This window comes from Actinia tenebrosa, unplaced genomic scaffold (genome assembly GCF_029948245.1).
Source record: "Actinia tenebrosa isolate PJP-AT-01 unplaced genomic scaffold, QUT_ActTen_1.0 PGA_scaffold6__47_contigs__length_16458017, whole genome shotgun sequence".
In the NCBI taxonomy this organism is placed as follows: Eukaryota; Metazoa; Cnidaria; class Anthozoa; order Actiniaria; family Actiniidae; genus Actinia; species Actinia tenebrosa.
This window is the reverse complement of record NW_028292583.1, coordinates 5,182,094-5,206,656: the sequence shown is the minus strand read 5'-3', so window position 1 is coordinate 5,206,656 and position 24,563 is coordinate 5,182,094. Positions and strand designations below refer to the sequence as shown.

At 36.6% G+C, this 24,563-nt stretch overlaps 4 protein-coding genes across 4 annotated transcripts in view; 2 read left to right on the top strand and 2 right to left on the bottom strand.

Moving 5' to 3' along the window:
* Nucleotides 1-22,041, bottom strand: part of LOC148905884 (calcium uptake protein 3, mitochondrial-like) — a 31,046-nt gene extending 9,005 nt beyond the window's left edge. Inside the window, exons 1-10 of the mRNA XM_089039341.1 lie at nucleotides 21,679-22,041; nucleotides 21,295-21,326; nucleotides 20,336-20,414; nucleotides 20,206-20,253; nucleotides 20,007-20,089; nucleotides 19,481-19,522; nucleotides 18,898-19,028; nucleotides 18,446-18,485; nucleotides 18,119-18,256; nucleotides 17,002-17,110 (exon numbers count right to left, since the gene is read on the bottom strand). Coding sequence (XP_088895467.1) covers nucleotides 17,002-17,110; nucleotides 18,119-18,256; nucleotides 18,446-18,485; nucleotides 18,898-19,028; nucleotides 19,481-19,522; nucleotides 20,007-20,089; nucleotides 20,206-20,253; nucleotides 20,336-20,414; nucleotides 21,295-21,326; nucleotides 21,679-21,952 — 976 coding nt within the window. The 5' untranslated portion in view covers nucleotides 21,953-22,041. The remainder of the gene's footprint in view (nucleotides 1-17,001; nucleotides 17,111-18,118; nucleotides 18,257-18,445; nucleotides 18,486-18,897; nucleotides 19,029-19,480; nucleotides 19,523-20,006; nucleotides 20,090-20,205; nucleotides 20,254-20,335; nucleotides 20,415-21,294; nucleotides 21,327-21,678) is intronic.
* LOC116288482 (uncharacterized) lies at nucleotides 1,882-8,896 on the bottom strand. Its single transcript, XM_031695279.2, has 11 exons — nucleotides 6,981-8,896; nucleotides 6,516-6,894; nucleotides 6,077-6,382; nucleotides 5,849-5,934; nucleotides 5,594-5,686; nucleotides 4,702-5,057; nucleotides 4,103-4,224; nucleotides 3,831-3,949; nucleotides 3,450-3,636; nucleotides 3,108-3,281; nucleotides 1,882-2,702 (listed from the first exon to the last, which is right to left on the bottom strand). Exons 1-11 carry the CDS (start codon nucleotides 7,149-7,151, stop codon nucleotides 2,593-2,595), a joined length of 2,103 nt encoding a protein of 700 aa, XP_031551139.2. The 5' UTR covers nucleotides 7,152-8,896; the 3' UTR covers nucleotides 1,882-2,592.
* A 140-nt stretch (nucleotides 22,042-22,181) lies between the features above and the next one.
* On the top strand, nucleotides 22,182-23,174 carry LOC148905883 (septin-6-like). Its single transcript, XM_089038918.1, has 4 exons — nucleotides 22,182-22,286; nucleotides 22,368-22,482; nucleotides 22,635-22,694; nucleotides 23,134-23,174. The coding sequence occupies exons 1-4, from the start codon at nucleotides 22,251-22,253 to the stop codon at nucleotides 23,172-23,174; spliced, it is 252 nt and encodes an 83-aa protein (XP_088895044.1). The 5' UTR covers nucleotides 22,182-22,250.
* Nucleotides 23,175-23,794: 620 nt separating this feature from the next.
* Nucleotides 23,795-24,563, top strand: part of LOC148905882 (N-alpha-acetyltransferase 15, NatA auxiliary subunit-like) — a 15,273-nt gene continuing 14,504 nt past the window's right edge. Inside the window, exon 1 of the mRNA XM_089038917.1 lies at nucleotides 23,795-23,909. Coding sequence (XP_088895043.1) covers nucleotides 23,795-23,909 — 115 coding nt within the window. The remainder of the gene's footprint in view (nucleotides 23,910-24,563) is intronic.

Genomic DNA, 24,563 nt, shown 5'->3' with positions numbered 1-24,563 from the left:
TCACGAATATATCTCGTAATAAATGGCGAAAAGCCTCTTGAAGACAAAGTGAACATACTGCACTTATTCAACATGTATCTATGAATCTATCTATTTTAGCTGTTGTATCACAGCGCGCGGACCCATCAAAAGAGGGCCTGCTCAATCTAGGCGAAAGCCCAAGTTAGAAGTTGAGAAGTTATTTTTGAGGACGGAGGAAATTCGGAGAAGCAGGAGAAAAACCCCTCTAAGAAGAATGAAACGCACCATTTTTAATTAAGCAAAGTTTGCAAATCAGCTGTTAACCTTTACGTGTGAAGCCCATGCATAAATCATAATCAACACCTTAATAAAAACCTACAAACAAATGACTACCATAATCGAGAGTTCACTCGGAATCACACAGAGAAACCAAAAGGCCGAAGACATAACTTATCAAGTGCATAACTGAATGATTATTTTAGGTAATGCAGTAAGGAAGCAGTACGGTAAATACAAACGATATCCCACGTATGGAGAGCATTGTATAGCCGAACTTCTCAGTTCCACAGAAGATTTAGAGCACCTGTCTTCAAAGTAAAATCAAGTGAAGAAAATATCACACTACAGCTTCTTCCACAAAAGAAGCAACCAGTAAGAATACTACTCTTGTAGGTGCGTCGGAAGAAAAGCATTTCATTTTTTTTGTGTGCTTAATGGGCACAAAAAGACCGAAATTATTGATCTACAAAAAATATCATTTTCCGGATAACCATAAGAACAAATGCTTGCAGAGATTCGCCCAGAGGAATCGACGATTATCTTCTCTATTGGAAAAACAAACGATTCCAAACAAGTTCAAGAAAAGGTGATTACCCGATTGACATATATATATATAATATGTAGATCAATGATATATTTTTTATTTCGTTAGATGACATCATTATTAAAAGCTTGCTTAAGATCACTCTAAGAGGTCTGTTCGATAGTTATCTGAATTCAGTTTATATATTTGAAACTAAGAAAAGTAAACTCTGAATTTGAATATTGAATATATATATAAATATGTATATGTAGATCAATGATATTTTTTTTAGTTCGTTAGGTCTTTTTTATTTCGTTAGAACATCATAATCAAAAGTTTGTTCAAGATCACTCTAAGAGGTCCGTTCGATCACTCTAAGAGGTCCGTTCGATAGTTATCTGAATTCAGTTTATATTTGAAACTGAGAAAAGTAAACTCAAAATCTGTTTTAAGTAAACAGTATTCTATTAATATTAGCATACGGAATTTTTCTTTATACTGTTTCTGATGAAGCCGTTGGCGGCTTTTCGGAATCTTAAAGCCCTATTTCATAAACATTTACTAATTCCATCTACGGAACAACTGAGTTTCAGTTTAGTGCGGCATAGCATTGCCGCATAACGTCCAATAGTATCCACAGAGACGTTGTTCGAACAAGCAAATATAAATTCAGTTCTAACGATTGAAAACTCCATCAAAGTACCTGTTCGAATTTCCGTGTCAAGTGAAAGAAGTCACATGTTAAGTCGATATTATATATCGATATTTCATTGTGTTTACGTCCTATCGATATTGAAAAGTCCATATGTAAAACAGGATTCAGAATAACTTCGCATATTTCAAAACCCGTGTTGGCGTCAAATTCAAAGAATTTTTAAATAACTTTGCCAACTTTGCGGCAAAAATGAATTGAATACCATTTGCTTTTACTGAAAAAGTTTAAAAAAGGCAATTTACATACTTTTTAATGCTTTTGCTCAATGAATAGTAATGGGACATCCTAAGAAAGAAGTTTCTAGTTTTGCCCAATTGGAAAATTTTAATAATTAGATCGGCAAATTTATACCCTGGGATACCTTCCCCTTACTTGAGCTCAAAAAACGAGTGACACACGTAAATGACATTACTTGTTTAATTCAATGACTTCAAAATATGACAATATTTGAATTCCTGACCACTTTTTACAGAACACCATCTCGACTAGCGGCTCTGTATTTTGCCTCAGATGTGATCAGGAATTCCTGACCACTTTTTACAGAACACCATCTAGACTAGCGGCTCTGTATTTTGCCTCATATGTGATCAGGAATTCCTGACCACTTTTTACAGAACACCATCTAGACTAGCGGCTCTGTATTTTGCCTCAGATGTGATCAGGAATTCCTGACCACTTTTTACAGAACACCATCTAGACTAGCGGCTCTGTATTTTGCCTCAGATGTGATCAGGAATTCCTGACCACTTTTTACAGAACACTATCTAGACTAGCGGCTCTGTATTTTGCCTCATATGTGATCAGGAATTCCTGACCACTTTTTACAGAACACCATCTAGACTAGCGGCTCTGTATTTTGCCTCAGATGTGATCAGGAATTCCTGACCACTTTTTACAGAACACCATCTAGACTAGCGGCTCTGTATTTTGCCTCATATGTGATCAGGAATTCCTGACCACTTTTTACAGAACACCATCTCGACTAGCGGCTCTGTATTTTGCCTCATATGTGATCAGGAATTCCTGACCACTTTTTACAAAACACCATCTAGACTAGCGGCTCTGTATTTTGCAGAATTTGTAACAATATATACACATTAACTAAAGAAAGGGGTTATGCACGCATTTGTAGACTATTGGCCTTCAAAGTTGCTATGCGTTCAGCATTCTTCGTTATGACAAATAGTTGCCATTTCTTCTCTTTAGCAATCCTTAGTAGTTCACCTGAAAATGCATAAAACAAGTTAGCGCATCTCAGGTTTTAGTTGTCTTAAGGGATGAACCATTCGATATTTTACGGGAATATTTAAATTTTTGTCTGCTCGATATTTTTTTCGTGGCCTCATGCATTGTAAGATTTCTGAGCGATTTCCCGATTTTTTTTACCACATTCGCCTTTTTTTAGCTGTGTCAAGGCCTTGCTCGATATTTATTTTGGGATTTCCGTAACCCGCCCCCTCCCCCCCATCATTATCTAATCGTCCGTTCCTAAACGGATCCTGTCGACGGTTTTCTTATAACTTCCTTGTAATCTAATTAGATAGGAAGTTACATGATGCCCATCTAATCAACTGAAACATTCGGCCGAAAGACAGCAACAACAACGACCTGTATTAAGACGTTTGCTACCTGCTTTATTTCCTAGTTCCATAACGGAGGACTTTAAGCTTGCCAGCCCATCTGATGCCTCATTTGCAGCATTCCCTCCTTCTTCAAGAATTACGACATTGTTTTTCTTTATTTTAGGTTTCCCAAATAGCAGGACGGCAGCTTTTTCTACCGCAGGTGTCATGCGATCTTTTTCTGAAAATCATTAACATTTTTTATTTTATTAGAACTGAACTGCAAAAGTTTCGATTCAACATTTTGTTCATCTTACGAGTGACTGGTAAGCTAAACTCGTAAGGTATTTAACGGAATCAGTATTAATTAAATGTATTTATTTTTTGGTAAAGATTTTTTTTTTTTTACCTTGTGGTATGGTTTTCAGCACAATGTATAAGTTCTGAGCGTGGCTACACTGGACTGACGAAACCACGGTCTCCATCTCTTCGACGGAACGTCCAAAGATGATGACCGAAAAATCGGTCATCCCCTTCCTGGCATTAAGGCCGATTAGCTTTTTAAGCAATAACGTAACGTCTTTGTTTCCCCACTCCTACAGAGAGAAGGAGAAAGAGAAAGAGAGGGAAGGAAAAATTAAGATTATCATGGAATTTTCAAAATCAGTCAAAAAATCTAGGTATAGGTAATCTTGTCTTTGATTTCATTTTCACTTTCGTCATTTACGTCTTCATTAAACAGTCTTCATCGTTGAGCTGTAAAAATGCACTTCGATTCAACTATACTTACTTCGTTATAGTGTACCACTATAAGCTGCACTCCATGGAAGTCATTCCCAAGGGAATCTGGTGACAAGTCCAAAGGGTCGCTGGTAATGAATACTGGAGATGTAGAATCCCGCTGTTTTCCTAAATTTAAAAAAAAAAAAAAAAAAGAATTCAATTAAATTAACAGAAATGCTGAACGGACGAAGGCAATGACAGAAAAACGAATAGATCAAGGGTGATTAAGCAACGAGTAGTATTTAAGGAAAATTAATTAGTTCTGATTAATTAATTTACCTTGAGTATTCATTTCTTCATCCTGCAGTATTGTCTGAATGAAGTGGGTAAACTTCTCATCAGAACGGCCCTTCTTGTAATTAAAACTTAGGAGTGTTTCCTTTGTGGTGAATTCCGGAAATCTAGCATGAAACAAATTGGAAGGTAAACGATTAATGGCTGTACAAATTTTACATGCATTCATGTCATTCATTTTTGACCGTTGTGTACGAGCAGATCGATTATCTGCTTTGTAAGTGAACAAGTAAATTCTAAGTTATTTATTCCAAGTGGACGCAACAGTTTCAAGAGTTATCTTAATGAGGTCCCGCTGGCATTGGAATGAAAAAATGCTTTACCCATTTAGTTACACTATCACCGCATGTGTCAAACAATGTGTAATTCTTTAGTGCATTGACCTTAACTCATAGCAAACATTATTGTGTTTGCATTAAAAACGCTTCCTAAAAAAACTCGTATACATACTTTTTTGATTATTTGTCAATAAATGTTTTGCAGCGGCTCAGAAAGAGATAACGATACTACTTTTATAGTACGCTGAACCCACTTGGTTATCTTTCATAAATATCATATGCGAAATAATAATGTTGAGTTTATACCTTCTCGTCGCCTCGTCCCAGCTGGATATTCCACTGATTCTTAGGAAGTTATCCCTTGCTGTATAAAGCGTCTTGATCTCAACAGACATTGACCCGGCCTCTTTAATGCTCAACTTATTGTTGGCCAGCAAACTCAAAACCTCAATTAGGTCTTCTTCTTTTAATCCTCTTAGAGGTTTGAACCTGGAGGCAATAAGATCAGGCTTGCTCTTGTTTTTGATGTTTTTTTTGTTCTGAGCGGTACTTTGCTTCTGGTCGTTCAAAGCGTAATCCTCGTATTTCTGGATAACTTCTAAAAGCAAGCCATACGCATCGCTTGACAAACTTGCCAGGAAAAAAACGTAGTCCATTTTATCCTAGACACATAAACTTACATTAGTATGACAAAAGTCACAATTGGCATATTAGGCCCGGGTCGCACTTGGACCAATTCCAGAACAAATCTGTTTTGTTTAGTGGAAAACTGTCAAAAATACTGTAATCACTGTACCGATACAAGTGCGACCGATTTGTTTTGAACCATTCCGAATTTGTGTTTCGCAACAAAACTTCAAAGACGCCGATGTACTTCTTTTTAGCAGGAGTTTTCTCGTTCAACAAACAAAACGGCGATAAGAACGTAAAAATCTCTACTCTATTCTCAGTCTGTATTACAATATACAATACAGACTGAGAATAGAGATTAGTTGAGACATTTGAGTATTTGAGCCTTGAGGACAAGTTAACAGTGCGACGTTAGGTTTCGAAAGTTCTAAAGAATGGACAGATCGATTAAAGAGGAAATTGTTGGCAATGTCAGCCGGCTTTACCAGGCACGCACATAGCACTGAACTATTCACATATCTTAGCGACATCACAGAATTATCCATTGCTTCAAATTGTTAGTACTTACCTTGGATGATTGAAACAAATCTACGCAATAACTTCTCCATTCAGATCTGTTATCGGCAAACGATGATGCAAGAACTTTCCTACAAAGTTTGATCTATAAAAAAATATATGCTTAATCAGTCCTACTTTTTGAAGTTAACCAACCACCATACAAATCACGTACTATTTCATTACTCAGACATGGTTTTGCGGAGCATTTCTTTTAAACTTCTAGCCTACGCCCCACGCAGGCTATTAAACTACTTAGTTTACGTACCTTATCTTGAGACGTGAGTTCATGACTGAACTGGTCCATGTTGTTGTGTGCCTGAGCAAGTTTTATCGCTGCGTTGGTGGGCATTTCTTCAACGAAAAAGATACAAATAGAAAAGCATGATTGCTTTATCATGATTCTCTCAGTCTTTTTTCATCTTTTACTTTATTCGTCAATCATACTCGTACATTTAGCCATTAATTTATGTATTTATAATAAATGAATCCATACCTGTAAACAAGATGGCATCCACCGATTTGAGCCGGTACAAATCTTGATACTCCTCGTTGAGCTCTGCCATAGCCACGCGCCGATGGTTTCCGCCAATAACCTCCAATTCATAAGAATCAATGTTCTCGGCTTTGAAATCTTCTATTCTGTGGAGCCCCTTTACCACGACAATTAAGGGCTTTTGGCCAGGAACAGGATTATTGAGCATCTGCTCTTTCAGCTGCTTTACAAAAACGTGGTCAACGCCACGTAACTCGTATTCCGCTCTCGGTGCTGTTAAAGAGCTTGTTAATACTTTGGTGGTCACTACAATGACAAACACAAAAATAAAATAAAATGAATAACGCCCCCATTTTTAAGATGTCATAAGTACCAAAAGCGTATAAGAACCCAGTGTCCTAGTGTAACGTAATATTGCATCATTTTTTGTGGAACTTACCGTCCCCTTTAATGGCAAATTTAAGAAAAGTGGATAGCTGGTCGGGAATCTGCTGATCTGCTGTTTCTACTTCAGATAAATGTGTTAGGGCTGTAGGGGGACTAGCACTCGGTGAGACAGGCAGATCATTCCTCGGCTCGACAGATTGTTCAGCGCTTTCTTGCCTAGTTTCGCGGCGCACTCTCTTTGCTTGTGGTTCTTTGCTCAGGCTTCCAACTGGCGTTGTCGGCTGTGCACTTTCTAGCACCTCGATCCCTAAGATGGCTGAAGCCTTTGCCGCAAAATCTTTTCCATCTGTCAGGGGAAACAATCCTCTAGAGGCTGGCGATGGTTCACATAGCGTTATATCTAGCATCTTGTAGCCATTTTCGCAGTTAAACTATGACAACAAAAAAAAGATCGATTATATAAAATTACTGAATGATGTCCAAATCTATCAAGTAGTTATCCAATGAACTTTCCTACCTTGACTTTCGTTGGTTTTGTAGCAGAAGCTTGACAGTGTAGGATTTTGCCCAAGCACTGCCCTTTTGAGTTCTTAGGTTGTTCTTTAGTACCTGAATATAAAATGTAGGGACTCTCATTCTGCAAATCAATGCGCCATTTTTTTCTCTGTGAGTCTGCTGATGAAGCCATGTTGAATACTGTACTGTAAGCGGTACTGAGTAGGGAGAGACTAACTCGTGGATTATATATTTTAGGTCAGAGCGAACAAATGACTTTTATGTAAGTTGTTGTGTAATAAGCATGTCCAGAATAGACACAGGGCATGTATCTGGACTCTATCAAATGCACACCATGAACCCATGACCTGCACTGAGGGTTTTACAAACTAAAAAGGTAAATTTCAACATACTGCAAAAATATATCCTCTGCTGAACAAAAACAGTCCATGTATAATATATTATTGTATAATATATTAACTAAAATATTTTTCAAACGATGATGCCAAAAAAAACAAAAAACATTTAGTATTTCTAGCTGTATGTCATCTTTCATCTATGCCCTTTTGACAGTTCCTGGCGATCATCTTTATCAGGAAGACGTTGAAAAGCTCTTTGTGTGTGTCCCGTCCTGTGCAAAGTTTGGCGGGATTTCGATTTGTGTGTACATGTGTCTATTGTTTATTACAGGAAATGACATAAACAACAATCAACTGTTCTTTGTGTAGCTGAACGTTTCGTCAGATTTAGCTTCGATCACCATGAATGAAGACAAAGCACATTCGTCGCCTCAGAAAAGACAAAAAATTATAGAAACTAGTATTGATAGCGAAGACGTCAAATTTCAAACATTTGGTAATGAGTTCAGCAGCACAGTTTATTACATCCCTTCTGATAGCAGCATTGGAAATGAATCGCCAGTGAAGAATGCAGTTTATTACATCCCTTCTGACAGCAGCTTTGGAAATGAATCCAGCCTCAAGAATATTCCTACGGATAGCAGCTTTGGAGCTGATTCGTTTGACATAGTGGGTGATCCGACTGATTCCAGCTTTAAGGAATTCTCCCCAGCCACGAATGCTAAAAGCCCAGCTTCAATATCCGAGCATTCTACTGACTGCTCATCGCCCGAGAAGGATCAACTTGAAAACGAAACTATTCTTATTGGAAGGACACTAACTGATCCTATCTACTGCTCAACGCCAATAAAACGCCATTCATCTGGGGATGGTCCTTATAATAAAATCTCGACATCTAGCACACCTCGCTCAGGACAAGATACAGAACCACAAGATGTGGATGCATTAGGCAAAAGTAAAGACCAGGAGATCTCTAAAGGTAAATGCCGTTATTTGTCAAATCAAGTCTTTTTCTTCTTATCTGAAAACAAGGAACTTGAAATGATGGTACAGCAGAATCGAGGCAGAATTTCAACATTTTTTGACGCTACTTTTGTAACCTGTGTTGTTACAAAAGAAAATGATTCCGGAGAAAGATTGTCGCATTTGCCATCAAAGCTTTCTAGTAGAGGAGCGTTAATGATACAACAATTAAAAACGCTACCAAAACGCCAAAATTCCATATTTGATGTCTGCAAAAGCAAAAATATAAACATTATCAATGAAGCTAAGCTTTATGAAGAACTTAGCAAATGCTATAGACCTAGTAATTCACTGAACTCAAACAGAGGTGTGCGTAAACTTAAGGCTCCTTATCTTAAAGTGGAAGATCAATCTAGGAAGTTCAGACCAATAGTAAAAGAGTTTAAGACATGTTTTCCTAATGCTCTTTGTCCCGAATCTACTAACTATAAACAAACCAAACCTCTGGCTTCAAAAAAGAATAAGAGGTGTCAAATTTTATGTGAGCATTGTCACTGTTCTGTTGACAAATTCAAACTTGAAGAACACTGTCAAAGTGAAAAACATTTGCAAATTATATCTAGAGAGAGTTACTGGAAAAACGTGGACGATGTAATTGCATCAATCAATGAAAATTCTCAAAATTCGAAGTTTTTTTCTAGAGTCTTGTGAAGTATATATTTACTTTTTGTCAAGTGTATCGATATATTCACATAGTTCTCTTAGTAGTCCTAGTATATATATTGTAAAATTCTGGCGTACCAGAAAGTAAGCCAATTGACATATTTTAAATTAAAGTACGTTTTTATTTTTTCACTGTTTGTTTCTTTAAATGCGATTTAGTTAAACTAAGCGGGGTTAACGTAAGGAGTAAACGTCGGGCCAACTTTGCAGCGGGAAACGTTTAAGCTTGCTAGACCTGTTGACAGTTTTCTAGGATAATGCATCACAAGTAGAAAGTTTCCGGCGCTTAAAGATAAATTATAAAGGGATTATGACATGGGTAAATGCTGTTTGTGTTTTCCCCCGACAAAGGGCAAACAAAAAACCTGCTAGTTAACAAGTTTTAGCCCTTGAATACCTAATGTCATAGGTAGGTCCTATGTTATCCCATCTCCCTTAGGTGCTTTATTAGACTTAAGATTTTTTGTTTCTACTTTAGCGAACTATTTAAGAAAAAAGTATGGAAAACTGAAACTTTTAACCCTTGACACTACAACTGTCCAAGGTGTTGAATGATTGTGAACAAAACTACATGTAAAAGTTTCAATGCGTCAAATAACAAAGGAAATGGGACTAAAATTATAGGTCTTAATTCTTCGGTCTTCGACATTTAACTCTTACAAACTGAGAGGGGAACACATTTGCGCCTTAAAGTCTTTTTTAATTGTATCTGACATTTTATGATCCTATTTTTATCGTATAGTAAATTAATTATCATGTGTGTATAGGAACTGATCTCACGTGCAGTACAAATGGAAGCCCCTCAACCTCTGCATCATCTGTAATCAGTAACCTTTCAATGTCCATCCACGAAGGTAATAGAGATATTTAAAAAAATTAGCTTACAATATTATATCTGTCTTTATAACATTTTTTTTTTTTAATTGGTTTTTGATGCTTGATTAAAATTTTTGTATTCTATTTACAGTAAAATTTGCCTTCGAGTGTTGCAACAATTTATGTACAAAGCATGCAGAATACGCAGATCTCCTCCTTGCAAGAAAAAGGTTCGAGAGGCTTTCGAAGTCTGGGCGGTATCAGTGGCTACTCAATTATCTTTTGGATCACACCAAGAAAAATGAAGAGTAAGTAAGTTGATGTACATATATCAGAATGAAATGCTGATCCTCCTAGTGTAAATCATTTGAAGATGCACTAGAATCATATATAGGTTTTCAAATGAAAACGCAAGCCGTAGTGGAATTACGACTTTCATTAATATTTTACTTTATCGAGGGAAAAGGAGTCATTATCATGTGCAAGCATGCTTGTCTTTCTAAAGAGTTCTTCTTCTTTGTTCTTGATTTTTCTTGTCTAGTGATGAAGAAGTAGTTTATTTCATTGCTGGTATGATTGTATGCAGAACTGCATGGCTGGCGTCTTTAGGAGTGAAAGAATCGATGGCCAAGAAAACCGCAGCATACTTCAGAAGCGGCACAATCGTAATTGAAAACAGACGAAAACGTTTTTCAAGCCCAAAACGGCAAATCGCCTTCGCCTGGATGGAAAATTACTTTAACAAAGTTGGCGACAAAGTCCCCGATGGCATCGGAATAAATCTTCCAAGCTATTTGACATACAAAAGTCTTTATAATTACATGAAGAAAGATCTTTTAGAAATTCAATCAGAGAGTGAAGCAATTTCTTACACTCTATTCACATATATGATGAGGGATGATTTCCCGGATGTCAGAATTCCAGTGGTACAGTGATAATGTTTTCGTTTTATTATATAATAGATTGCATTACATACACTAGAACAGATTCCATAAGACTGTGAAACGTTCTCTGTCTTGCAGCAACCGCGATTTTGTTTTTAAATTTTTGCTCTTTTGACCGTGTGGAAACTGCTCTAAAAACGTAATTGCTAATTTTATAATCTATTCATAGTTTTGGTAATTAAGCTTAAGCCTGAGAATAAAAATCTATCGAAAAATATTTTGCTTTTAACTACAGGTTAACCGCTTTACGAAGTGCGATGTATGTACTGTTCTCAAAGAAGAAAAAGAAAAGACAATTGATAAAAAGTTAAGGAAGTACTATGAAGATCTTTTGACGGTGCACAACAATACACAGAAGTAAGCCAAATTTATTTCTACAGAAGATCATTGTGAGGCACTATGATCTCGCTAGTTCCATGGCCAACATGTAGAAGATATTCTTCAATACTAACCAAAAAATTGAGTTAAGAGATAGAGTTAATGTGTGCACGTGTTGCCATCCTCTAAGTCCTACAATGTCGTTTGTTTTGTTGGCAACATTACAACGTCGTGATCATCGATGAAAATTGTAAAGTTCAAATGCTGAATTCTTTCCAATTCTTTCATAAACACTGATATAGCAAACGCAATTATGCCAAATATCTTCTCCAACAATTCAAATTCATTAAATTGAAACTGCTTATCTCTTACTACCTAAATTAGGAAGGAAAGGTCGACATATTACAAGCATCGCCAGAAAGCAAAGGATGCCGATAAAAAAGAAAAGTATCTTTGCATTATCATAGACGGCATGGATCAAGAAAAGCTCTTAATTCCGAGGCTGATTAATATAGCTAAATCGTACGCAAATGCCTGGAAGCTGAGGACACACCTTACTGGTGTTATTAATCACGGTAGGGAAGTTGTCACTTACATTGATATATTCCAGTGGCCACATGATAGCAATTATACGATGAATATCTTGCTGAAAGCAATCGGGAGACTGGAGGAGATACCAGATGTCCTTTACCTCCAAATGGACAACTGCTTCAGAGAAAATAAGAACCAGTATGTGCTAAACTTTTTGGCTATACTAGTCAAGATGGGAATCTTCAAGAAGGTATTGCCAATGTTACTAAGTATGCATTCAAATTTTTTATCAAATAAATTGGGAAATAATGAAAGTCAGAGAAACACTATTTACTACAGGGCAGAATGTCTGATCAAATTCATAACACAGCGGGGCACATGTTTGCTGTCAAATCCCCATCCCTTGTCGAACACTCGATCAAAGGTACCGAACAATTTGTTTAATAGATCGAAGCGTATTACTCGAATTCCCTCTCGTAACTGTTAGTTGTCTCGATCAACGCGCTATATCAACGCGCAGCAATAAAAAACATTGGTAAATGTATTATCGATGCTACCAATGTATTTTTATTTATTATTATAACTTGGTTATGAAATTACGTTTTCAAACAAATGTTATTGGGTTTTTTTTCCAGATTAAAATAAACTTTCTTATGGTAGGGCATACTCACGAGGATGTCGACCAGTTGTTTAGCAAAATTGGATTACATATTAGGACAAGCAACATCAGAACTCTTGATGGTAATTAAAACAGAATACTTGTGACTTTTGCAAATCGCTTAAATTATAATCTTTCATAAGATAATTATAGGACATTTCTATGCGCCGTTGAAGACGCATCGTATTTCCAAAATATATTTTATAAAATAAACAACCCAATGATTTCTTCGCCACTTCCTAATCCAAAACACAGGAGAAAGAGTTAAAAACATTTAAATTTCTTTCCAAATTTCTCTGATTATATATTATTATTATTATTATTATTATTATTATTATTATTATTATTACTATTATTATTATTATTATTATTTACTTACGACTATGAGCCTGAACGTTGCGCTAAATATTATGCAAAGCAAAAGCCTTACGGCATGCCCGTAATTAATCAATTAATGTGTGTTTTTTAAGAACTTATGGATGGCGTAAAAAAGTCGTATACTCCAGAACCAGTCGTAGAGTTTTTAGAAGATATCTACGACATAGGAACATGGATGTCAGGTGTTACAATGGAAATCCACAACATCACCAAACCTCATTGCTTCGTTATAAGGAAAGGAGATAATGGGGATGTGGTAATGAGGTACAAGAACTGGTCAACAGACGATAAGTGGCTACCATCAAAGAAAACAGACGAATGCTTAGTCCTTTTAAAAGTAAGCATGCTATTCGGCAACTCAGAACTAAACTTTTCACACTAAATTCATTCCCTTCATAAATGTTTGCTGGTTTAAGATAAAAAAATCCAATGAACAACAACAAAAGCAATACCATCTAAATTGTTATTCATTACTACCTTTTGAGCTCTTTTAATAATTGTAGTGGTTTTGATTTTGAGGAAGTTGATGATTAGAACACTTTGACCGGTTGAGGTGTAAACAAGACACACAAGTTTTCTTGTTTATTATGAGTAATAGCTCCCATTAATTAATCTACATTTTTCGTTAGCTTTTGTTTTTGCATGTTATTTTGACAGTCAGATCAAGAGATCCCACAAGCCCCTCCAAGCCTTTCAGAGCCATCAGCTGATAAAATAGACCTCAGAAGGCTGACAACCGACATAGGAAAGTTCACAAGAAATTCAGCTGTGTTTGAAATTCATCACAACGATTGGTGGGACAATTTCTTGACAAACAGAATGGAAACAATCTTTGGTCCAAAGGAAGTCCCATTATCTTGGATACTCGACGAGCTGAAAACCAAAAAAGACGCCCAGCAACCAACAGAACCATCTGAAACCACAGCAAGTGTTGACAGTAACCCTAACAGCTTGGCAAGTGTGCCGATGCCTTCCAATGTCCCAGAACGAGTGTCTGCCCTAGTTGAAAAGCACTCCGCTCCGCTTCCACAGGTGATATGACATATAAATTAGTCGTTCTTGTAAATGCGGCGTTAGTATGAATTTGAATAAGAAAAGTATGGAAAAGGTGACACGCAACGTCATCTAATGTTATTTCGAGTACCCAGTAATTAATTTATAAGTCTGGGAGAAAGTTGCATTCCTTTAATTAAATTTGTCGCATACTCAAAGTTATTGGGCCAAGAACGTCATGACATCAATACTAGTTTTCCGCGAAATTGTTTCCAAAATATTTAAAAAATTTTTTTTCCAATATAGGCCTACACAGGAAGATATCAAGCACCCCAGGCACTAGCGGGGCAGGTGACGGAGGTGGAAAATCACCTAAATGCACTGAAAGAAGGAGTTTTTGTCGCCATTGCTCAAGCAAATAGCAAGCCACCGATCATTGGTAAGGTAATAGCAGTGGCCGACGAGAACTTCCAAATGTGCTATTGGAAGGGATCGTGGAGGAAACCATGGGAACCTTGGATGTCTGGAATCCCCCCCGAACCATGGACGGACGAGCTTCCAAAATCCTGTATACTGCTAACAGATTTTACTCTGAACGATAAGAACAAATTGCAACATGGAACTGCCAAATATTTAAAACAGGAATATGAGAAGTTACAAGTTTAAAATTATTTAGCTAGCACCTTTATCATAAATGGAGTGCATTGTTAAAGCCATGAAATTAATAAAAAATTACATTTTTACATTATTCTGGTACTGTATCTGTTAAAAAAACCTAGGCTTTCCTTGTTAAAAAGTAGTAAGGAATAAGGCAAAATACAGAGCCGCTAGTCTAGATGGTTTTCTGTAAAAAGTGGTCAGGAATTCCTGATCACATCTGAGGCAAAATACAGAGCCGCTAGTCTAGATGGTGTTCTGTAAAAAGTGGTCAGGAATTCCTGATCACATCTGAGGCAAAATACAGAGCCGCTAGTCTAGATGGTGTTCTGTAAAAAGTGGTCAGGAATTCCTGATCACATATGAGGCAAAATACAGAGCCGCTAGTCTAGATGGTGTTTTGTAAAAAGTGGTCAGGAATTCCTGATCACATCTGAGGCAAAATACAGAGCCGCTAGTCTAGATGGTGTTCTGTAAAAAGTGGTCAGGAATTCCTGAACACATATGAGGCAAAATACAGAGCCGCTAGTCTAGATGGTGTTTTGTAAAAAGTGGTCAGGAATTCCTGAACACATATGAGGGAGAATATATGGTTAGTGTGCCCCGTAGTTGGGTTAATATATGAAAAGCAATTAAACAAGTATAAGGGTGATACCATGACTTATAGTGATTTCTTGTAGCTCAATTTCAATACTTTGGTATTTTTTTGCCGCCCCCACAAAAAATGGTCAAGAAATTAAAAATCTTTGACTGATTTTACCACTTTTGAAATATGCGATGTTATTCTGAATCCTGTTGCTAGAAACACAGCAAGGAAAGCCGCCGAAACTCCAAACCAACGTGGAAGAAGTTAAAATCACCAAGACTTTATTTGTGACTGTATTAGGATTCACAGCGAGCTGGACTCCCATTGCCATCATAGACATGATTGAGTCTTTTTCCTCGCATACTTTACCAATCCCACGGCAAGTCTTCCTTCTTTGGATCTATCTAGCAAACGTCAGTAGTTCCATAAACCCATTCATATACGGAGTGCTCAACCGATCATTCCGAAAGGAGTTTCGAAGAATTATCCACTTCAAAAGTAGAAATCAAATAGACGGAACACATAAAGCCGTGTCTATACGAGGAAACGCCGCAGCAGAAGTACGAAGCTGAACGTTTTCGGATAATTGTTTCTGGGCCTAACCTAGTATGTAAACTTAGTGAAGCTAGGCTAAACTAGGTTCGCAGTCATAGTAAAATTTGAGAGACTGGGAATGATGATTATGAATATATTATATTATTATTAAAAACACTCGCTCTTACTTAGTTTGGAAGGAAAAGTGGAACTCTCTCAGTCTAGATTATGATCCTCAAGGAAGCCAGACTGACAGTATACAAGTAGACTATCTTCCAGTCTACACCATCGCCTGATAAAGACTAGCAGTAGCAGTCGTAAGGGAGCCAGACTGACAGTATACAAGTAGACTACCTTCCAGTCTACACCATCGCTTGATGAAGACTAGCAGTAGCAGTCGTAAGGGAGCCAGACTGACAGTATATAAGAAGACTACCTTCCAGTCTACAACATCGCCTGATGAAGACTAGCAGTAGCAGTCGTAAGGGAGCCAGACTGACAGTATATAAGAAGACTACCTTCCAGTCTACAACATCGCCTGATGAAGACTAGCAGTAGCAGTCGTAAGGGAGCCAGACTGACAGTATATAAGAAGACTACCTTCCAGTCTACAACATCGCCTGATGAAGACTAGCAGTAGCAGTCGTAACGTCGCATTCCTCCTAACTCCGCAACCGTGATAAATAAGTTTAATCTTTGATTTATATCCACGATGGATAATCTTTTCCATTTTATGTTAATAATTTATTGCCCACGAAAGTCACTGAATATTGGATTCTTGGAAGGTGTCTTAGTCTCTGATCTCGGGTATCGAGGGTGGGGGGGGGGGGGGGGGGTGGGAATTAAAAAGAACTCTTACATAACCTTTAAGCAATTACATTTCAGTGCGCGTTTATCATTAATTAATGAATTATTTAGTTTAAATTCCATTTGTAGTTTCTTGAAAATGTAGTATAATAATTAATAAAAAAAACAACAAACGCTTAGAATGTTGAGTTCTGTAAAGAGCTCCTGTAAAGAAACGAGTTGGATTGCAGGTTCCATGCAGGCAAACCCTGATTCGTAAAACTAGTAGAATCTTGGAAACTACAGATGTATTATAGTTATAAACATCATTAGTTATCATAATCATTTATAAGCATCATCATCATATCACCATTAGTGAAAAAAATCCTTTCTTTGTAAATATTTAAGAAAAGTTAGAGTGGGTTTAAAGAGGTTGAAGCAACAAGATAAGTGAATATTTTAAGACTCATACGATATATATATGGGTTAAAGGAAGAACATAGAAGCTGATACAGAAAGGTATGCTGGAAAATGAATTAAGTATCCTCTGAAAACAAATGTAAAAAAGCCTCAATGCTTTCAGATTAGTTTTTTACTAGATACATGTACATACATCTAATTAACATTCTTTCCATGTATCACTTGGGTCTCAGCTTCTATGTTTTATGTTCTATGTTTTTCAACCATACATGTACATGTAGGATAATTTTGCAATTGAGTGTATATACAATACATAAACATCTGTATACAATATATAATATAATATATACATTTTAAGATTGATATTTTAAGATTACCTTGAGTTACCGGTTGGCCAGCAATGGAATAGATCCTCATGGCCATTGCAAAGTCATCTAAGTTATTGAGAAATAGACAGAAGTCCACATACTGGTGAAGAGTGATGCCCTGGAAGATCATATAACAGGATTATTTTAACATCTGCATGTCTATCTTTTCATATCCCTACCCCCCACCCCCCAGAGATTATACAGCTCCCTGCTGGTTAGTTTATTTGGTAAGTCAGCAGTATTGGCCTGTTGTGCAGGCCCATTCATAAACTGTACAATTAATATAATAAAAAAGCTGACAATTCTCTTATGACGTTAAGATATAATTCTTTTTATGAAACCAATGCTTAGAATTGAGAAATAAATCCTTCTGTTACTGTATGTGGTATTTATAGAGCGTTTTCACTCGCGTGAGAAGGCAGCCATAAACAACAGAAATTTTCTGCACAGTGTTTGCATAAAAATAAAGTTCAATTCCTGGAGGATAGAAAATGTATTGTTTTGGTACCCCTTAATGGCCGCTGTGACGTCACGTGAAAACGCTCTATATATTAACAATTTTAACATTGGCTTAACATGATATGTCCTTGTCCTCTTATTTACCCCAATTTGACGTCAACAGTGGGTCAAAATGCTAGGTACCCATGAGGAGTAGTCAAGAGTTGATACACAGCAGAGGACAAAGCAACGTTGTCACCTTACACCACTCCCTTTCCCATTCCTTTTCCCCAATCTTTCTTGACCACCCAATGCCAAGGGTTGCTAAACAGACTATATAGACCCTTTCAGCTTGGATATGTTTTAATTCTCATTTCAGACCACATGTCATTCCCTGGAGTACCATTTGTTCGTTAACAGTTGTTATGAGAAGACACATAAAATGAATACAACTCAAACAAAGAAATCTTATTCTCAAGAGAATGACATGTGGTCTGAAATGGGAACACATTACAACCAAGTCTATTGATGCTTAGGCCTAGGGCAAACGTTGAACTTTCCATACACCGAACTCATTAAAAACAATGGATATCAGGTGATAATGAGGCGGCATTCTTTAATATAATTAAGTTCGGTGCATGGAAAGTTCGACGTTTGCCCTAGGCCTTAGATAAAACAATTTGCCAACCTTTCTGACTTTTAACCGGTTGTTCAGCCTATCAATATACTGTTGGATTTGTTCAGTTTCCAATGCTGTGTTTCTGAGCAAGAGACGGCTAAAACTCTCTTCTGGTACAGTCGGCATTCCACGTGAATACTCCATGAAGTGGTAAATGTTAAGAATAATATCTCACATCAAGTTATTTAAATTCGTTATATATAACAGTTTTCACATACAGCTGTAACATTGTGCACCAGACAACTTCATTTATAAGTCTGTAACTAATCAAAGCACCATCATATGTTTATTTATGAAATATAAAGTAAGAGAGTTATATTCAAAATAAAAGGATATTTCCATCTCAGAAACCTCAATTTGGAGATCAACCATAAACCTGTCAAAAGTAAACATAAAAGAAATGTATACCTTATTGCAGAGGCAGATCCAGGGGTGGTAAAAGGGGTGACTAGTCACCCCCCCTCCCTTTGCTCAAATTTCTCAGTATATTGTTAGTAACAGTCACCCCCCCCCCCCCTCCCCCCACCCCACCCCATTTTACTTTACTCAAATTCCTGGTAAAACCTTTGTAATAATCACTGCCCTTCTAAAATTCCTGGATCCCAATACTACATGGATTATGAGGTAATTCTCTATTCTATTCACAGGACAGTAAACTATTGAAACAATTCATAATAAATTTTCCGCCATCAGTTTTAAATTCTGAGATATTCTAGCTAATTTGCTCAGCTTGTGGGACATAGCAACGGTAACTAAGGGGAGTCAAAACCACAAATAGATTTACATACTTTGAAAACTGATCAAAAGTTAATTGCCCATTTCCTCTAGGTGTAAAGAAATGCACCAGCAAAGTACTTGTATTTCCTGGAATGGTATCAGAGATGATACTGCTTTTCCGTGTCTCCATTGATTTGGCTTCCTGTTCAACAAACATATAATGTGTAGTTCCAGAAATTAGCCATACCCACATCACAGAGGAATTCGGAATTTCCGAAGAGAAGGGGAGTCAGAGGAAGAATGAAAATTACGGAGTTTGTATGGAAGAAAATTGGAATTTCTGGGGGTAGGGGGGGGGGGGGGAGTCTTAAAAAAATTCTTCCTTGGAAACGGTATGGATAATTTCTGGAACTACACGATGATATTATGATTGAAATTATGATTTTCATTTACACTGATTACATTGATTTTGATTTCACTTGTGGAATCATCAAGTCAAAGCAGGTTTTTTTGGACATGAATCAAAGCTTTTCCACGACACTCCATGGACAATGGACAATGTCATGGAAACATATATTGATACATCAATCAATACATAAAAAGAGTCTGTGTTAAATTAATGAAGTAGCCAACATGTACAGAAATATCACTAACCATTGATTTTGATGTTGATTTTTTATTCACCATTTCTTCAAGCTGAAATTAAAATAATAACTTGGAATGAGTTTATAGCTACTGTATACTTCGATAAATACAAAATTTAAATTATCGATCTGAGTTCCTGTACAAACAATCATTCAACCTTAAGTCCTCTAATTTATTATGTCATTACGACAATGATATTTCAGCTATTTTTTGTGATGTCTTTTAACCTTGTAACTTCTATTGCAGACATCTCTTACTGTTTAAATATCATCCAATAGCAGATGGATGCATGCAAATGAGATGTTAATGAGAAACAAGCTTCGTATGCACTTGTATGATTCTTAAACAAAAGAATATCTCATTGCAGGCTCAACTGTAATAACAGCTATGGCTGGGCTATCTGTGTCTGTAATAGTTTAGCTGACACAGGAAGACCAGAGAAGAAAAAAAATGCAATTACAAGATGCACTACCTTTTAAACCTACATGCAGAATCTTGCAATCCAAATAATACTCACTGATACATGGATACTTACGACTAAAAATTCTTCTTTGGAAAGTTGCTGGTTACCATCTTTATCAAGCATGCGATAGCCAATTTCTAGGCCTCGCTTTGACTCTAAGGTTGTAATTATTGCAAAACATTAATTAACACTGTCCTTAAAAAATAATATGAAATAATAAATAACTTATTAATGTAATAATACTGATAGTACTGTACAATTTTATACTTACTTGTAAGGATAGTAACAAGGAACAGATATTCTGAATATGTTATAATTCCTAGAAAACAAAATATTATATATTACGACAAAAATATCAATATGCTGAAATCAACAAGGATTTAAAAATTGATGCTACTTACCTTTGTCGTGTAAATTTCTAAAGAACTTGCTGGAGCCTTTTGACAATGCTGGTGTCCTGTACACCATATTTTCAATATCCTAACACAAAAAATTTTTAAAATAACTGGTAATTACGCCAGTAAAGTAGACATACAAGTACATTGTAAAAGTTATTGAGCAGTTTCCGTGACATTGCAAGGCATATGCCAGAGCAATCACATGCAAAAGCATTTACTCTCCATCCAATCAAATGCTTGAAACACTGCATGAACACGGTGTGGACACAAGCCAAGGTCAAGGCACTGCCAAACCATAATCACATTATGTGAAAAAAAAAACCAAATCAAAATTAAAGAAAACATCATGGTCACAATAAGGCACGCATATGGCACTGGCTTTTTCACAGTCATATGTAACTACTCTATTATCACATTTATCAAGGGCCTGTAGGCAAAGGTGTAAAATACTGAGAAAAGGTGATTGAAAATTAAATATGGGTCAGTATGTATATGATAACCTAGCTATTGTTAAAATGGTTGACAGATTAATATAACGATGGCAATTACCCTATTTCACTATGACGTCACTGCTTGTTTATGTGGGGGATAGAATCGCCAAATCTAATAGAAAATTCAGCAAAATTTGCTCCCAGCGAAACAGTTTAATCTAAAATGGCCTGATTTTCAGATATAATATGTGTTAATATGTACTAAAAAATATTCTGAGAGTTTGCTAGCTATTCTACTTCTCTTCATGGATTGATACGGATTTTAGAACAATTTTCAGTGAATTTGGCTGCGTTGATTTGACCCCCTCCAATGACCATGGATAAACAATGGATTATTTTGATGTGACGTCATAGTGAAATTGGGCAATTAATGTACTTTACATCCATGCGCCTATTGGTAGTGTGCATAATACAACTTTCAATTTAATTCTAAAAGGTATAACAGCATATTATTTGTTAGCTTCATCTAACCTTTTGTGTTAGCTGTCTTTTCCTGCTCCACCCTGTTAACCACAATACACACAAAACTTAATACATGCATACATTCACAAGTAGCCCTTTTCTTCACAGATATACATCTCTACATTCACTTTTATTAACCCCTTCTACAAGCTATAAAAGGAAAAGATGTTCAAGATGTACATAAATAATGATTTCATGAGAGGTACAAGTCTATGCACTAGAAAGCCACCCCTCTCCCCCCAAGAAATTCCATTCAGTAGAATCCCTTCACAACAGTGTTGTAAATGTAATGTGCACATGAAGCCGGGTGTATTATTGAAGAAGGGAATACCTGTAATGCAGGCCAATAGCACAAGAATTATGTGCAACAAATAAACTGTCAGTTTTCAATACCTGGTAAGTCTTGGTGCATTAAAGACTCAAGAAAGTCAGCCGGGGTCATAAGATACTGTCCATCCATCTCACAAGACGCAAACTTCTCAAACCTCGCTTGTCGTCTAGTATGTGGCGTACTACGACCAGACCTTGCCAACACTACCCCAACAGGTGAACTTGGCATCTGACCGCCATTTTGTCTTCCTTTCCACGCTCCGAACGCGACTCCTCCGCCTAAAGCTCCAACAGCAATACCAACCAAACCCTTCTTACCAACTATTCTGGCAAACATACTGGTAAAATTGTCCTTCAAACAGCTAGAAGTACATATTTTTCGAGCTCAAACTTGATCAAGTAAACAAAACTTCGACTCAAAATGAATTCCACTCCTTCCTTGGTCGAGTAGGACTTGGGAGGAGTTGATGTCCGCTGTTCAAACCGGAAGTGTGTAGGCTCAACCGGAAGTAATATAACCAAACATGACCGCTGTTCAAAGGCTTAGGGGCTCATACATTGTGACATTCCAATTATTATTTGAGCACAACACAAGTTTTTTATCAACTTTATTCTTACATTTAGTGCTTGAAATCATGACTTCTGCTGTCACTGACTACTGTAGATCCTTGGTAAGTATTGGAGATTGAGTGATTTGGAGTTTATGGTGATGTTGTGTGGTTGTTTGATAGGGTATTTTTGTGTTTTGTTAGGGGGCGAATGGACGACAACTTCGTTTGGCGGGTCATGTTGGATTTGACAGTTTACCCGATCAACTCGTAAATAAATCTGTAAATAGTGGTTTTGCCTTCAACATTTTATGTATAGGTAAGAGAAACATGTCCTTCAGAGTCAAGAAAAATTGTGTTCTGTGTCCTTAGTGATTCCTTTGTTAAGCTAGGAGGGACGGCGCAAGAATGTGCCAAGCTTCCGTTTGTAAAACCCTGAACTTATTAACTCAGATTTTGTTGTTTTGTTAGGAGAAACTGGGATTGGAAAATCTACTTTGATGGATTGTCTTTTCAAGACCACATTTGAAGGTACATTACGGACTAAACCTTCATATTTCTGGTCGTAGTTTGTTAATTTTTGAAGGTGTTTTGTAAGTACTTGAATGAAGTGTTCAAAATGAATGAAAGGCGTTCCCATTTTGAACAGAATGTTTTCATTAAAATGCTTGCAACAGGTGGGCTTGAATTGCATTGGAATATGCTTGAGTTTGTCTTTTAAGCTAACATTGAAAATATTTTTCAATAATCTGAAAGAAGTAAAGAGAAAATCTTGCTAAAATGTTTTTTCTTATTTTCGTTTTGATTGATTTTGTTTTGTATATAAATTAAATGAACGTACGAACTCCAAAATGTATTCATATGTAATATTATGCTTACGTTTTTTTTAAATATTTTATAAGTTGAAACAAAAGATTTGTAGCAATATTCAGACAAGGAATTTTGTAACATCTTGTGGTTGTTTTTACAGGAGAACCTCACTCACAATCATCTTCCTGGAGTTCAAATTGAACACCACAGTTATGGATGAGGCATGATAAATTTTTTATAAACAGGGTTGGGAAAACATTGAGCACACAAAATTGATTGAACAGGTAGGACGTGTCAACATCTCATTTATAAGTAATTTTGTTGTCAAATATTTATTCTAAAACATAAGTATTGGTATGTAATTTGGTAGGATGACACTGATGCAATTTTATTTTTTAAGCATTTTTAAAAAAACCAAGGCATAGGAAAGTTATTTATATCATACGAGTTTACTCAGAAGGCACAGAGAGTATGTTGGTTGTTATAGACTCTTTCTTTATCTTCTCAATGAAGTTCTAGAAATATCGCCAAAATACTAAAAAACTCTCTTCAGATCCTCCCGTCCCTGGAAAAGTTGATCTACACAGGTCGGAAATTTTCTACCAAATAATGTGTTGGTTGTGTTGCATCATGATAGCATCGACCTCATTCCCTTACTACAGTACTTAAGCTACTATAAATTTCCATGGGTTACCCATTACACATGCTTCTTCCTCAGATCTCCCTACCATTTTTTTGGAAGCTTTAACCAACCCCTTCTGGTGAGTAGGTATCCATTATTTACATGACATGATTTCTTTAGATTTAAAGGAACTAATGTGATGGCAAAGCTGACAGTAGTGGATACAGTAAGGGATATTGTGATCAACTCACAAAGAAGATTAGGTACGTTATTGCTGGGAAACGTGAAGATAGCGATCGCACTGGAATATCGAGGTACGACATTTGTGAAGAGAGGGGGGGCTGGGAGTGCTACTATATACTTACTGACTCCATCGCCCCCTCCTTCCCCCTCCCTCCTCCTCCTTCTCCCATAGATATTATTATTTTAGGTTAATCAATAATCGATTTTTCGCCTTTTTTATTAGCCCTACTCCTATTATAGACTACTAGAACAAACAGTTTGAAGCAATATCTGCAGCACCAAGAATGAGATAAAAGGAGGGCTCTAAATAACCTTCCAGTGGACACTAAGAGTCTGGCTTTGTCCTGACTTTGTATCTCCTACTGGACACTCGTTAAGTAGAACCTAAAGTACCATTAACTTTTTTCGCCAGTCACAATTGGTGTTTGCTCAATTACATGAAAGTGTATTTTCTTCTTACAACACATAACCATAGGTTCTTACTACGTTTCATAAAATTTGCATTTAAAGAAGAGATAAACTTTATTAGTCTCAGACCCGCTTTACACATATAAACAAATTCCTATTATGTAAAATTGAATTAATTGGTCCCTTTGTTTCTCGAGCAAGACTAAAGTCCCTCTTGATTTAGTGGTTCAGAAAACATTAGACAAAAAGGTATGATTTGATTGGTCATTCAAAACCTTTTTCCCTCCAACCATTTCCCTCCACACCCACCACACACA